At 34.3% G+C, this 16523-nt stretch overlaps 1 protein-coding gene across 5 annotated transcripts in view; it reads left to right on the forward strand.

Annotated features, from left to right (window-relative positions):
- The window catches only part of LOC150106430 (armadillo-like helical domain-containing protein 3), a 352469-nt gene that overhangs the window by 33436 nt on the left and 302510 nt on the right, over positions 1 to 16523 (forward strand). For 4 of the 5 annotated variants that reach the window (XM_090392440.1, XM_090392441.1, XM_090392439.1 and 1 more), the window contains exons 4-5: positions 672 to 737; positions 12244 to 12324. In XM_090392440.1, coding sequence (XP_090248566.1) covers positions 672 to 737; positions 12244 to 12324 — 147 coding nt within the window. The remainder of the gene's footprint in view (positions 1 to 671; positions 738 to 12243; positions 12325 to 16523) is intronic. The other variant, XM_090392443.1, reaches the window with a different exon arrangement.

A 16523-nucleotide genomic window follows, 5' to 3' on the forward strand; every position in this document is an offset into this window, starting at 1 on the left:
ATGTTAAGAAGGACGTCAAAAACAAAAACGTATCCCTTTGACATTAAGCCAATATAATAATATATACTATATTACACATACAATAAACACTGTAACTATATAATAAACAATCTAAAAACTCACATGAGCGTCTTTTTTGCTTGTCCTATTATAATTATGTAATAGTAAAATAGAGGGGTCGATAAAAAGTCAAGAAACTCTTGAAGGGGTCGATGGTCAAAGAAGTTTGGCAATCCCTGGTTTAGTGAATCAGTTGCAGCAGTATTATTACCAGTCACTAGACAGCATACAAATCCTGTGTGCTGTCTAGTGACTGATCTTTAGATCTGTTCACTTCTCTATCCTCAGATGAAGTTGTTATCTTCCTAGTTAATTACAGCATGTTAGGCATATCCATGAAGGAGGGACATGCACTGCATGTTCCAACCTCAGGAAGAGGAGGAGGAGAAAAATTGGAGATATGGCACTAGAGAGCAAATATTGGAATAGCCATTTTTTTTTTTTTTTTTTCATATATTATTCCTTCACTGCTAACTGGTAATAGTATGCATTAATTTTTTACTTTTCTTGATTATTTGCAGGAAACACAATTTGTAAAATTTTGCTTAATTAGTTATAAGCATCATTATAAAATAAATTCCACTTTAGTTTGTTTCTAAATTTTTTAATAGGCTAATGTATCCTATCTGGAACATGAATTTGAAACTTTAACAAGTGAGGAAGTAGTACAGCGGAAAGTAAGTTTTTCCCCCCCCTTCACATTAGATAAATATGGTCAAATTGATATTTTTATTTAAAGATATTTGTTTTAATTACGACTTCACGTAATCTGTTGCAAATAGTGGGTAGTAATTCTTCTTTTAGCGATTGATTTGAGAAGAAAAAGTGAAGAAATAATAAAATTATATGTAACAAATCATGAAATATGAAAATGATGCACTGCAAATTATTTTACTACCTACTAGTTTGTTGTAAATTGTCTAGAAATATCATTATTATCACACTTTTCAAGGCCTAGAGTGGCCTGTTCCAGCCTTAAAAGTCAATGTTGAATCACTTTTGAGGACAAAAGAAGGGAAGAAATTATGAAAGAATTAAACCAGGAATCAGTAATAAAAAAAAAAAAAAATATATATATATATATATATATATAAAAACATAAATGAATGGAACATGTTGAAAGAATGAAAACAGAAATATATTAGTCTAGAAATATATTATTTATATATTATAATCTATGCATATATTTGGTAGTAAAACTGTGAAAAAAAGTCATGTTTTTTGATATCTACCCTCAAGGGATGTATACAGTACCATGACATTACTATATGATTACTAATCTCTTATCATCAATCTTCCTACAAATCACTCTACTACTCGTTAGCATTCCAATTTTGTCATATCTGATATTTCAGTCTTTTACGGCACTTACGACTGTATCCATCCACTTCTACCCCTGGGTCTTTTTCCTGGTATCTAGGCACCAAACACTTGTTTTGCTAATCTTTTCTCTATCCATTCTGTTTAAAATGATCATACAGCCTTACATTAGCTCTGCTTACACATTCATGGCAGAATCATTTTTAATATGATTCTGCCATTGATACCATCTGTTCATTCTCCTAATTTTTCTCAGAGCTCACATGTCTGTGGTCTCTAGGTATTTATTTCTAACCCCAATTATTTTGACTAATTTCTCTCTTATTCTGTATAAATTTATTTCAATGACTCCCCATCATACCTGCTCTGCTTATTCTTTTGTCTATTTTCATATTTAATTTGCCATATTCACTAAATGCTGTGCCTAAATAGCTGATATATTTTACTTGTTCTATAGGTTCTCCATTCAGAATGCGCTAAAGATTTCTATGTTCCTGCCTATTTTCACAGTTTGGTCTTTTTATTGCTGATTTTCATACCAAATTTGTTACAGCTGTCACTCAGTTTAGTTAGAGAATCCTGGAGACTTGAACTGGATTTTGAGTACATCATCTGCATAAAGCAAAGAGCTAAGTTCGATATCTCCAATTCTAATATCATGTTAAATGCGACTTTCTTTCAAAATGTGATTCATATAGATGATGAATAAGAGTGGAGATAGTGTGCACCCTTATCTCACACCTGATTTCATCAATCCTGTACACTTAATGGACAAAACATTAGAGATACCTACCTAATAGCATGTCAGTCTAGCTGGAATAACTGCTTGTACTTTCCGAGGCATTGACTCCACCAGATGCTGGAGGGTTGCCAGAGGTAATTATAGCCATGCCTGTGGTAGCATTGTATTCGACAACTGTGCCTTAGATGTAGGTTCTGGATACATCGATCTGATATCTCGCTCTGTGGGCATTCCATAGAGATTCGATCGGATTTAAATCTGGGGACCTTGGGGGCCACTGGATTGTCCCAAACACAGATGAGTGTTCCTTGAGCCATGCCTAGTTAGTTGCGACCCAGTGGGGTGGGGCATTGTCCTTCTGAAACAGACCATTGGCTGCAGTATGTGCAAAGCCCATGAAAGTGTGTAGATGATCAGCCAGCATATTCTGGTGACTTGTAGGTGTTTAAGGACTTCTCCAGACACACTAAGGAACTAATGTGTCGCATGAGAAGGCTCCCCAAACCATTACAGAGCCACCACATCCTTGAACAGAGCCGACCTGGCACAACTGGTGTATGGCCTCATACTGTCAATGCCACACCCACACCTTCCCATCAGCTTGGTACAAGTGATAATAGGATTTATCAGACCACATGACTCTTGTCCACTCTGCAGAGATCCAGTTTTGATGGTCCTGACACCAGGAAAGGCGCAGTGCCTGATGATGAACTGTCAACAGTGGTATGCGATTAGGGCATTTGCTCCCATAGGCCATTGTATGCAGGGTATGCCATACCATTCACTCACTGATGCTACTTGGACCTACGACATTGAAACTGGATGTGATTTGTGTTCCTGTGGTTGATCTGTACAAGCTGGACAGTCTATGTTGATCCTGGTCATCAATGGCATGTGGTCGGCTACTACTTGCTTGCTAGGTACTAATACGTGCATTGACCGAGTACGTGAGTACGAGTATAGAGCACACGTCCGGGACGTGTGCTGTTGCAGTAGACCCTTGATCCGGTTTCCCTTGAGAACTCTAGGGGTCTCGAGGTCAACTAGATTTGTCAACTTCTCATCACTCTTATCTCTAATGTTTTATGCATTGAGTGTATTTCCTTCAGTTCTAATTGTTGACTTGCAACTTAAGTATAGACTGTGTATTTGCTCTGTATAATGTTCCATCTAAACTGTATAACTGTTGTGCTTTGAAAAGCTTTTTTGCTGTGCACCTTGTTATAAGCCCTTTCCAGATCTACAGAAGCTTGTTACATTCCCATGATTTCTCATATGAATATAACATAAAGTGAAAATCTGATCTTGACAACCTCTGTATGGCCTGAACCCACCTTGTTCTTCTCTAGGTTTTCTCAGCCTCTTTTCAAGTGTGTTTGCATAAATCTTACTTGGAACACTTAGTAAAGAAATTCCTCTGTAATTCTTACATTCAGCTTTATTCTGTCAACTATGCAAGAATAGATTGCATAGATAGGAACTATGCAAGCTCTATTCCAATCATTTGGAATTCAACTGACCAGGCCCTCTGAATTATGCAGTGTTGCCACTGCAAAACTTTTATACCTCCATATTTGAGCATTTCTAGTGAATATTATCTGATTCAGACGCCTTTCCATATTTCAGGTTTTCGATAACTTTTTCTACCTTAAGCATTGATATGTACTGTTTGCATTTGTCTTGACTATTTTCTTCTTCTACTTACAAAATCTGTCAATGCTTGTTTTGTTTAAGTCTTTCAGAGTAATTCAAAGTGACAAAATTTATAAATAATTAATGGCAAGGTGTGTTACAAATAAATATTATATTGCCAATATGATCTACTTTGTCAGAATTTTACTTTTGGAATGATTTTGAGGTGGACAAAAAGTGGAACATAATCTGTTCTGCAATACAATTCTGTATTTGGATGCAACTGAGAAATTGACAAATAGAGATTAGGTGTAGTGTTTGCTTATTAGTCAAGGCAGTTATACTGCCATCCACAACATGCTATTATGCTGAGATTATAACATTCCATATTAGAAAACTTCAGTGGCTAATTCAGCTACTTGTGAAGAAATGTTACTGATAATATCCTTTGTATTTTTCACATGACCAATTTGTTCTCTATTATTTGTTTTGTTTAGAAAAGCAGTTTTATGACTTTTTTGCAAAAAAAGAAAAATTATCGTTTTAATATATACCATACCTTGAAAGACATGCTAGATGTTATAATATATTATATTTACTGTCAGCTGCTTCCAAATTTATCCATCATTAATGCTATCATTATATGTCATTATTGTTCATTATTGATCAGCTCTAATATATCAGTCTCCAAAATCTGTATGTAGATGCCAAAAGAGCCAGAAGAGATGATACAACTCCATTAACTCATTTCTTCTGGCTTTTTTGTATTCTGTTTTGTTTGCTTTAAATATACCTGTAAGAAAATGCCACCAATAATAATTAGAAACCGAGCCTTCATAGCTCAGTCATTATAGACGAAGCCTTTGGTCGGAAGGACTTGGGTTTGATTCCCGTCAGTGATGTGAGGAACCTTTATCTGGTCTCTTTTGATGAAAGGTGAGTTAGCTGGTCTCATACAGAGTTAGAGGGTTTTTCACCTGGAAACTCTGTTTTTCGTCTCCTAGAACAAGCAAACCGGCCATGTAAACACACGCATCTACAGACATAGGACATAATGGGAGGCATATGGCCAACCACCTTATCTTCGAGATGGTTACGGTTGTAAGAATAAAAAAAAAAAAAAACCTTGACACTGTAAAAGGTAGAAGAAAAGGATTAAGAAAGAAAGAATAATTAGCAACCACAATACTAATTATTATTGGTGGTATTGTCTTTATTTTTGATTTCATTAAGTGTGTTTTGTTTAATTGTGAATATTATTATTATGTGATATTGTTACAAAAGCAGTCTACATTCATGGTACTGATGCATGTGTGAAAAATGGTGACAAAAAGTGGCAAGAAATAGTTCAGTGATATCAATATATGTGTTTAATGTATTCATTGCCAAGATTAAATTGAGAGCAGGAATGGAGAGAGAGAGAGAGAGAATGTGGAGCAAATGCAAGAGTTGTGTTCACAGCAGGAGAATGAAGTGACTGATATTAAGGATGTAAGGCAGGATTCTGAAAGTGTTGTAAAGAAGGTAGTGGTAGTAGTGAATGATAGTGTACAAAATACAAATGAGAGTATGGAGGAATTGGATGAAAGGAATAATGTGAATTGTAAGGAGATTGTGTGGAGAGAAGTAGGATGCTCATCTATAATGCATTGGAATGGTACCATGAATATGGGATAGCTTGCACACAAAACAGCTTACGCCTCCAATTGTTGCGAATAGAAATCAGTGTTAACATTGCACCTTCTTGAAGCATCTCAGAAGGGACTGTTGTTTTGAAATTCTTTTTCTATCAATCAAAAGTACTGCTTCACCTCAGTTGAGCCATTGATTTTGTGTATTATTCACTAGGCCTAGTTGCAAGTAATAATTTGAAAAATTTCGTTCCTAAGGATTAGCACAGTGCTGAGTTTTTCCTTTTATTAATACATGTTGAACATGTCTGCAGTGTTTCTTGACTTTTCTGGGTTTCCTTGAGATATGGCTCAGCAGACAGTATATCCAATTGATGGCTTCTCATAATCTTGAGGTTGATTGCACGTGGGTGATTTTTATGAGGCCGGTTTTCAAGACTTAAGTCACTGCCTTGAAAATTTTGAACTAGTCAGCTGTAGTGTTCTTGAGAACATTCTAACTTTACACTTAGTTGTTGATTTGGTGAAGTGTGAACGGCTTGAAATTGTAAAATACAATTTTTTAAAAAAATCAGATTTTGGCAATCTAAAAAAAAAAAAATCATTTGAGCATTTTTCACAAGTAAAATGAAATAAATCATCATTTTGCTTGTGATAATTAGTCCTTTGATTTGGTATTGAATTTGATTTGGAACTGTTTATTATGATATAGAATAAAAAATCGAAACTAAATGTAAAGACAAATTCTAAATAGTTTTAGATCACCTTTATGCTACTGAAGTTCTTTCTAAAAAAACTAATGAAAGTCAGTGTGTTCCCATTGGGATATCGTATTAATCAATTACTGATGTTAAGTGCAGTACTGAGATAACTTAGGGCAAAATGGTACTATTATTATAGGAAACTCGAGTCTCTCTTAATTCAGTTTACGTGATGAAGAAATAATAATTTTTGATTCAGATATACTATTTCCAAGAATAGCCTATTGCATTAATGTTATCCTGATTAATTAAATCAACCATTAGTATACTGGCTGACATGCATTTATGTATTAGCATTGCAAGTGGTTAGAGTCTCTGTAGAGCAGTTGAAATGACATTTGCTCTTCACTTTTCAAATACTGACTAGGACATGAGGAAACTCTTTATATGAGCTTTACAACTGAAGATCAATTAGTCAGTTATAAATGGGAATGGCAAGGTTTTTTTCCTCCCCTCCCTGAAATCAGCTTTTTTTCTTGCAAAAACAAGGTCTGATCCCCTCTAGAGCAGTGCTTCCCAAACTACTGGATGTCAGGGCCCCCTTTGGAAAAATTAAAATATTTCATGGCTCCCCCTCAAAAAAAAATCGTAATATAGACATATATTATTATAATATTTATTGTATTTATATTCAATACAAAACATACACAGCGAATATTGTAAAAATCAAATGCAAATATTACATTTTTAGCAGCTTACATACACATTTGACATTGCACATTATCTCGTATTTTTATGTAGATAAATATATTGTTATTGTACATTTGCAGTACAAGCACATGAAACATAAAACCATTAGTAATAAAGAAAGAATTAAAAACATAAAAGGAGTTTAATAACAGTTTAATGTGATGGATGGGTTTCAATACTGCTACACAAAAAGTCAATATCAGGTGAAATATTTGGAACTGCAATTCTTAGATTTCTGCTTTGAAATGAAACTTATACGAATAAGCATATATTTACTAATATTCATTAAGCGCTGAAATACACAGGAAAATTTGTGAACCTGCACCAATGTGATTTTTTTTCCATTAAAATATAAAAAAATAACAAAAAAGAAATAATAAATAATCAAAATTAAATAAGTTTCTTTTAAGATAAAAAAAACTATCATCATCATCAAATTCCTGTCATGTACCCTCAAGGGGTGTACAGGATATGATAGTACTATATGAAAAAAATTACATCATTACTAACTTCCTGTCTACAATTTTCCTCCAAATCAGTCTGTTACTTGTCAAGACTCCAACATTATTGAATCTTATATTTCTATCGTCTAAGGCACTTTGTACCGTATCAATCCACCTATATCTTGGTCTTCCTCTGGGTCGTTTTGCTGCCAACCTGGCAGAGAGCATTTGTTTTGCTAATCTTTATTCACCCATTCTGTTTAAGTGACCATACCACCTGAGATTAGCTGTGCTAACATATTCCTGGATGCTGACAATGTCAAGTTCTTTCCTAATATCCTCGTTTTTAATATGATATTGCCATTGATACCATCTGTTTGTGCTCCTAATCTTTCTCAGAACTCTCATATCTGCAGTCTCTAGTCTTTGGTTAAGTGTTTTACTTCTGACCCAGCTCTCAGATCCATAAGTTAAAACTTGTTTGAACACTGTCTTGTATACAGCTAATTTAGTGTTCCGACTAATTTCTCAATTATTCCATATGAATTTATTCAATTGACTTCCTACCATACCAGCTTTGCTGATTCTGTTGTCTATTTCTATATTTAATTTACCATCTTCAGTAAAAATCGTGCCTAAGTAGCTGAAATATTTCACTTGTTACACAGGTTCTCCATTCACAACACAGTTGACATTTTCAATGATTCTGCCTTTCATTGTCTTTGTCTTTTTATTGCTGACCTTCATACCATATCTATTACAACAGCTATTCAATTTAGTCAGAGAATCTTGCAGACTTGTAGCAGATTTATTTAGAAGTATAACATCATCTGCATAAAGCAAAGAGCTGACATTAACATCTCCAATTTTGATATCATGTTTAATACCACTTTCCTTCATTATGTGATCCATATAGATAATGAATAACAGAGGGGATAATGTACATCCTTGTCTGACACCAGATTTAACATTAAACCATCTTCCTGTACTTCTTTCAATTCTAACTACTGACTTACAACTCAAATAAAGACTAAGTATTGCTTGATATAATGGCCCATTGACACCATATAACTGTAGCGTATTGAATAGCTTCTCTCTTGGCACCTTGTCATATGCCTTTTCAAAATCGACAAAACTTAAATACAGATCTTTGTTATATTCCCATGCTTTCTCGACTATTTGTCGTAGAGTGAAGATCTGATCATGACAGCCTCTATTTGGCCTGAATCCAGCTTGTTCTTCACCAAGCTTTTCTTCCACAATTCTTCTCAACCGTTTCTTATGTATACTTGCATAGATCTTGCCAGGAACACTCAGTAGGGAAATACCTCTGTAATTCTCACATTCAGTTTTATTTCCCTTTTTATATATGGGTACTATTAGAGCTCTACTCCAATCATCAGGAATTCGTTGGCTTTCTGAACTATGCAGTGCAGCCACTGTATGACTTTTATACCACCATACTTCAGCATTTCTGGTCGAATATCATCTACTCCTGCTGCCTTTCCACATTTCAAGCCTTTGATGGCTTTTTCTACTTCAAGTATGGATATATATTCCTGACTGCATGCCTGGTCAGTGTTTTTTACCACTGCGCTGTCATAACTGTTTGTTTCATTTAGCAGTTTTTCAAAGTAATTACTCCATACTTCAAGGATATCTTTTTCTCCCATTTTCATGTCACCTTTATCATCTCTAACTCCTTTTACAGCACTCTTTCCTCCATTCCTAAGCTTCTTCAACAACCTCCAGAATAATTTGCCACTTCTTGATATTTATTTTCTATATTCTTGCCAAAGTCCTCCCATGACTTTTGTTTAGCTAGTTTTACACAGTGTTTAGCTTTCTTACATTTGTCTCTGTATTCTCTAAGAACACAAGCTGACTTATTTTCCAGGACCTTTTGATATGCTTTCTTCTTTTCCTTCACTGCCTCTTTAACTTGCTGTGGCCACCATGGAGTTCTGATTTTTCTATCCTTGCAGACAACCTCACCACATGCCTCTCTGGCTGATTCAATCAGGCTTGAATCTCCAAGGTTTGGTTCCTGTTCTCAAACTCTTTCATTTTTTCTTCAACAATCTTTGTGTATTTTAGTCTACAGTTCACATCTGAGAGCTGCTCAACTTTTATTAGCTTTAAAACTTTCTTACATGTTATTCTTTTCAATGCGAAATTCAATTTTATCCTGCTCAAGACTGAATAGTGATCACTTCCAATTTCAAATCCTCTGTACACTCTGGTGTCCTGCACCAGGGAGAAAACATCACTATCAACAATAACATAGTCAATGAGACTGTTCTTATTCCTTGCCTCTTCTCTCCATGTGAATTTGTGCACATTTTTATGTTGGAACATGGTGTTAGTAATAACCAGTCCATGTCCTGAGCAGAAATCCAACAGGTATTTGCCATTATTAGGGGCTTTGCTCTTTTCCTCAAATTTCTCAAAATATTTTTGTATTTCTCACAATCATTTCCTATTCTGCTATTTAGATCCTCAACAAGGACCAACTTTTCCTATTTCATTGTGTCAGTTGCTTTTTCTAAAGCATCAAAAAATTCCTCCACTTCTACCTTAGTAGAACCTTCTGTGAGACCATAGGCAAAAATAAGTCTCATTGTCCAGTTCCCCATTCTCATATTTGCCCACATTACTCTACTTGGGACTGACTGCCATTCAAGAAGATTAGCCTCATATTTTGTGTTGAATACTATGGCTACTCCTTCTTTTCCTTGATTGTCATTTCCTGAATATAACATTTTGTATTTATTGCTCAGAAAGATCTCACCAGTTTTTATCTTTTTTGTTTCAGTCACCCCTGTTTGACGATCTGGTACTTATCTAATTCCTCAGCTATCTCCATTTCTTTGCCATTTAGGCTTCTTATGTTGATAGTACCGATCTTTAACTCTGGTGATGTTGAGTTGGAGTTTGTTTTCAGATTTGTTCCAGTAGCTGACTTTTTGCTGTTCACCCTGGTTCCCTGGCGAAAACAACGGGGACCTTGTTTAACCGGGTGACGCCCTAGCCGGCATGAAATTTTGTCATGTCATACCATCATTTGTTATTTTGGTCTAACCAGTAAGAATACAATTAGAATACAATTTGGTTGGCTAAATGCCAAATTGCCAGCCCATCCTCGTTCATTCAGTATCCAAGTAAATATCCAACCGGGTGCACCACGAGAAGGTGAGGATTGGACATTAGGTCAGAAGCTCTGGTCTGTTCTCCGCATTCCTTTAAAGGCTATGTGGAGGTCTCCTCTCAGTTATACAGCTTTGACCCTTAAGCAGCCCCCAAAAAAACTACTTAGACTTAAAACATTTTCAATTTGTTTTCATTATTTCACGCCCCCCCCTCAGCAAAACCTATGTTCCCCAAGGGGGCTGTGGCCCACAGTTTGGGAAGTGCTGCTCTAGAGAATATGTTTAATTAACATACATAATGTATTGTCCTCAACATGTCAGTTTGGGAAGTGCTGCTCTAGAGAATATGTTTAATTAACATACATAATGTATTGTCCTCAACATGTCAGCTACTTCATATCACCCAAACCAAACATCTATTGTGGCTTCATATCTTGTTTAGTCCATTTGAGATATTGACCTTAGAGGTAATTTGTGTTGTGATTGATAAAATGGAGATGACCTAGATGCCAAATTAAACTCAGTCTTTACACTCAGAGCATAGTCCAACCTACCCAGTTCTCTGTATGGAAACAGTGAATATTTCTAGTATTTCTCCACTATTTATAAATTGAGGCATAGTTATTCAAAAATGGAAGCTTATAAGTCAATAAAAGAGAAAACTGTAATTAATAAATAATAAAAGGAATTTAATTTGCATATATATTTTTATTAGTATAAAATTTTTGCCCTAGTATCAAGACCTGGTATATTCTACAATAAAATGTGCAAACTCACATGTACATGGTGTAGAGAATCATGGCCTGATTATATTAAGGTTCTAGTAAAAATAACTAACAAGATTTAATTAAAAAAAATTAAACTTCTGCTTTTAGCCCACCTTGGTGTGTATGAGATTTCTTCCCAGTGTGGATTATTGTATTTTTGTCAAACGGGTAGAATTTCAGCTGTGCATCATGATGAACATTACTAAACCTTAACATTTAGACTGTGTTACGAGTCAGATCAAGTGGGACTTGTAGAGATTACTATCGCCTCCAGACACTGAGTTCTTTGGAATAAAATTAAGGTTCTCTATAAAAGTAATAATGTCTTGGAACATTTATACAAAGAGAGTTGTGAGACCTTACTACATCGCTACATTGACAAAACCTAAATAGAAACAATGGACTTAAATTATCCCTCTTATGGAAAATAATTCTTCACAAATTTCACTATCAAATTGGTATTAGTACAGTATTTGTGATCTGCCATTTATCCACAGATCATTTGAAGATCTACTGATCTAAACACATCATTTTCTAATCAGGATAACATGATGTTTGTGTTTATTTCAGAAATATTTAATAATTGTGTATTATTTAAATATTCAGAGCTGCCAATAAAAAGTTCTTTACATGCTTAAAGTTTCATGTTTGACTCTCACATTGTTCTTCGTATCTAATACAACAGGTCAGATATCTTCAGCAGTTGAGCTGACTTTTTATTTTAGTAGTCTGAGAAGGTGCCTGCTTTCTGAAGAGTAACGAGAAGTTGCTTTGTTTTAAAATGCTATCCAAGTATTGTTCCAACTTAAAACACTATCATGAAAAGCGAAATGTTATACCACATGGGAAGTACTCATGTATAGTATGTTACAATCAGATGAATGAGAATGTCTGCATCAGAACTTTTGTTTTAATTACTAAAACTTTTTCTTTTGTCAGAAATTAGGAAAGTTATCTTAATTTGCTTAGATAAATGATTCAGTTTAGTTGTCTTATGACATTTGAAGTTACACAAAATGCATTATTATACATTTTTTTTTGTTTTCAGGGTGTTATTAACAATCTTTTTTACCACTGTGTTAATGCTCTCAAGGCGGATAACCAAATTAGAATTCTCAATGCTCTTCAGGTAAATTCAGCATTTTATAATAATATATGCTTGTTCTTTTTTCAATATCCTAATAATGTATATATATTGCATATACATAATCCTTTTTCTTGAATCTATTCAAAATATCTTTTTAAAGCTAGAATCTCTAAGACATGTTTGTCTCCAGATGCTTTTGGATAAATGACAAATTTTACAGTAGCAATTTAAATGAAACAAATTGCCACTACCATTTTAATTATCCACTTGGCCATCCATGGTTGCCAGCCTGGATGACCAAGTGGATAAAACACCTGCTTTCTAGTCAGTAGACCTTTGGATTTGAATCCCACTACCAGGAATGGATGTTTATCATGTCTGCTCTTTTTTCACCTATCAGCTAGTTCCTGAAGCCCACAGACAGTTTGTTTTCATTTCAGTTTATTTATTTGTTTTAAGGATAGTTTGGCAAGTCTATTGTATACAGAGTATACAATAGACCTGCCATAATCTGTCACTCTCCACTGCTCTCTCTCTCTCTGTCTGTCATTCTCTAAGAAGTATGATAGATATTGTGTGAATAATGGTTAATGTAGGATTTCCTGCAATGAAATGAGATTAGTTGATTATAACTTCACAGGTCTCCTTAAATTTCTGCTCATACCATGTTTTGGTGTGATATAATGAACAAGTGTCTTTCCATTCATTTCTATGTAGAGTATTCATTGCATGATCAGAAAGGCCAGATTTACCACAGTTATTAAATTTAATGTGGCATTTATATTCCTTTTTTTGGATAGGAATTGAGTATGCATATTGCATGTGAATAATACTAAATTTCCTAACGTTTTAGTAAAAACTAACTAATAATAAGAGATCATATAATTTAAGATCCTATCCTTCAGCTGAGAAATATATATATTTTTTTGAGGTTTGTCGTGGATCCTCGGAGGAGTTCAATAAGTTTTTTTAATTTTGCAGGCAGTTTAAGTAGCATTAAGGTTGTATTTGTGTAGTATTCTGTCTATTTTATCTGATATCCCTTTAATGTATGGAATGGTACAGTTTTATTGTAATCTTGTGTATTTTTATTATTAAGTGCAGTCTTGTGAAGAATTTTGTTGATAGTATTTTTGTTGTAGCCATTTTTAGGAAGGTATTGCCGATAATTTTTAATTCATGCTTAAGTGCATGCTCATTAGGGCAAATATTTAAAGCCCTGTTTTTTAGTTTGCTAATGACACCTAGTTTATGTGTCATTAGCATTACAGCATATTAGGCTTACGGCTGGAAGGAAGATGTGTGACAAGTGTATCAAGAAATGAAAGTGTGTTCTCACTTTCATTTGTGAGTTATATGTGTTTGTGTTATTTGTTCAGGTGGCTGAGGAAGGTGTCTAAAGTGTTTCAGCTGTAGGGCCAGATAACAGAAATGTCATCAATGTACCTAAGCCAGACTGAGGTTTAAAGTAAAGGAATCTAGAGCACATGCTCAAAAGCTTCCATATAAAAGTTAGCATTTGGGGGGGGGGATAACGGTGAGCCCATGGCTGTGCTTTCCTTTCGCAGGTAAAAAGTATTTTGTTCTACAAAATAATTAAAATGTAGTACATCGGCAAAGTGCGCTGTGAAATTGGGTGGGAATTTACCTAATAATATTAGGTACATCAAATTGACTAAAACTGATTAATAAATCACTTTTATTAGTCAATTTTGTTTATATAGTGTTGTGTGTTTTTTATATAAGAGAAGAAATTACCTACTAACTCCTTGAGTGTCAATGCTAGATAATTGAAGCTGTTGCTACCTTCAACTCTCAACTGAAGTGGTATGTTCTGCTTATGGATCTTAGACAAACCATAAATTCTTGGGGAAAAGAGCGTAGTGCAGAAGTAGTTTTTTTTTAACCGTGTGTGTGTGGTGGGGGGGACCAGGAAGTGACTGATTCAAGTAATTCTACTGCTTTCCTTTTAATCTGATTAGTTGGGTTATATTTCACATGTTGATAGATGCTGTTGTCTGAGACTAATTGATTCCTTTTTGAAAGTTAGTCATTCGTTTTAAAATAATTGCATCACTACCTTTTATCAGCTCTAAGTAATTATGACATCCTGATTATTTTTTTTAGAGATTTCAGAGCTGCTAATTCAATTTTTGTAAGTTGCTAGTTATTATTGCTTTAGTATTATTTAAAATGTTAAACATTTCTAATTGTATTTTATCAGCTTATAGTAGTTGGGAGAAATCTTATACTTCTCTCAGTATTGTATATGAAATCCAGTTTAACTGTCTTAATTGCTACAGCAAAGATTTAAGCCTTTATTAAGTAGTGAGAATTCATCACTCTTCAGGTCATCATGACTTGAAAAGTTAATCTTATGACTGGTTGCTCTTGTGACCCTCTCTAGTTTGTAGTTGGTTATTCCTCTTATGACTGGCTTGTGGTTGGCTGTGTTCAAAGTCATTCAGTGATGAGAAATTAAAATTTTTCTATTGGCTGTTTAACTCTTGCTGCTGTTTCAATATAAGAAATTTGAGTATAAATTTTACTTTGTTTCCAGGGTATGTTTAATCAGGTTGTCAGTAATCCTCTCATCTTATCTGAATATAAATAACTGAAAAGTTCTGATTTTAAATTTAGAACAGCTTGGGTTTGAGTATGTACTAAATTTCTGTCAGTAGTTTGAATCTGCTCTCTGAGCATTGCTTTCTCCATACAGTTATAAATTCTTTGGGCTTTCACTGAGAGGCGAATTTCCTTTCTTAGCATGATGCAGTTAGGAATAAAATTGCTTTCTCTGCATTTTTCAGAAATTCCAGCCAATTAATCAAAAAAAAGGAAACACGTATCTGCAGCTTACTGTAGTGATTGCACTGCTTGTTGCACTAAATCTCCATGGATTATGAGCATCCTTTCTTTTAATGTTATAGTGCTCAGCATTCATTTTGATAAATTATGGAGACCACTTTGTTAAAAAATATATATTAAATTTCCTGATGTTTAGACCTTCGTATTAAGGTTATCATCTGGAACACACACAGAGAGAGAGAGATCCGACATTACAATTCAAACAGTATGCCAAGCCAAGGTGACAGTTCATTTCATTTACTGTTATTCTACTGGCCTGACCTCTAGTGAAACAAAACCTACATGAAAGCTATATCCTATTTTTTTATAACATGGTGTCAGAAAACAAATTCATATTATCTTTTAATCCTTTTTATATGGCAATAGTTGAGGCTTAATGTGTTTAGGATGCCTGTGAAATTCCAGTGAACTACCCTAATCTTAATAATGATGGTCAAAAACTCCCAATAATATGGATGGCACATATTCTACCCACATAACCTATGTTCTAAGAGTTCATTATATAATATGAATTATAATGAGGACTGTAGTACTCGAGGATCTTAGCCTTAATATAACACCTATGTTAAATTATTGATTAGGCCTTCACTGTTGCTGTATTAGAAGATAATATGAATTTCTCTGACCATGTTACAAAGAATAGGATATAGCTTTGATATAGTTTTTTCATTTTTACTAAATGTCAGGCCAGTACAATAATGGTTAATTAAATCATTGTTACTTTGGCTTACTGTTTGAATTGCAATGTAATGTGTGTACTTGAGATGATGACCTTAATATAAAGATCAAAATGTTGGGAAATTAATTATTTTTAACATGGTAGTTGTCTCTATAATGTATCAAAATGAATGTTAGGTTCTCTAATGCTATGACCAGATCCAGCACTCTCAAACTTTGTGCCATCTCATGTAATTATCTCTTAGCAGCCATATAAGTTCCATTTCCTTTCCTCCCTGTGACCCTTCTTCTTCCTCTCAATCTGGTCCACATAGTCAAAATATCCATAATAATTACTGAACATGCATTATCATGCCGATCTGTCAATGCATGCCATCTAAATTCTACCTTATATTGCTGGTATATAGCAGAAATAGTAGATAAATTGTTTTTTAAAAAAATATTATTTTTGACTCTGTATTAACTTGTTTACTGGCCTTAATATACACCATATTTGTGGTGATTTAGATGGCAAGGTTCTTCTTCCTAGAAACTTTTTTTGTTTTTTTTTGTCCAGCAGAATGAACATGCACACAATTTGCAGACATAATGATGGCCTCATAGCCTGAGATGCTTTGAGTGTAAAGCAAAACAACCCAACTCAGTCTATATGTTCATAATGGCAACATATAGATAGGATTGTAGCACTATTAATT

This window comes from Typopeltis vanoorti, chromosome 5, assembly GCF_054136105.1.
Source record: "Typopeltis vanoorti isolate ZY-2024b chromosome 5, IOZ_Tvanoo_1.0, whole genome shotgun sequence".
In the NCBI taxonomy this organism is placed as follows: domain Eukaryota; kingdom Metazoa; phylum Arthropoda; class Arachnida; order Uropygi; family Thelyphonidae; genus Typopeltis; species Typopeltis vanoorti.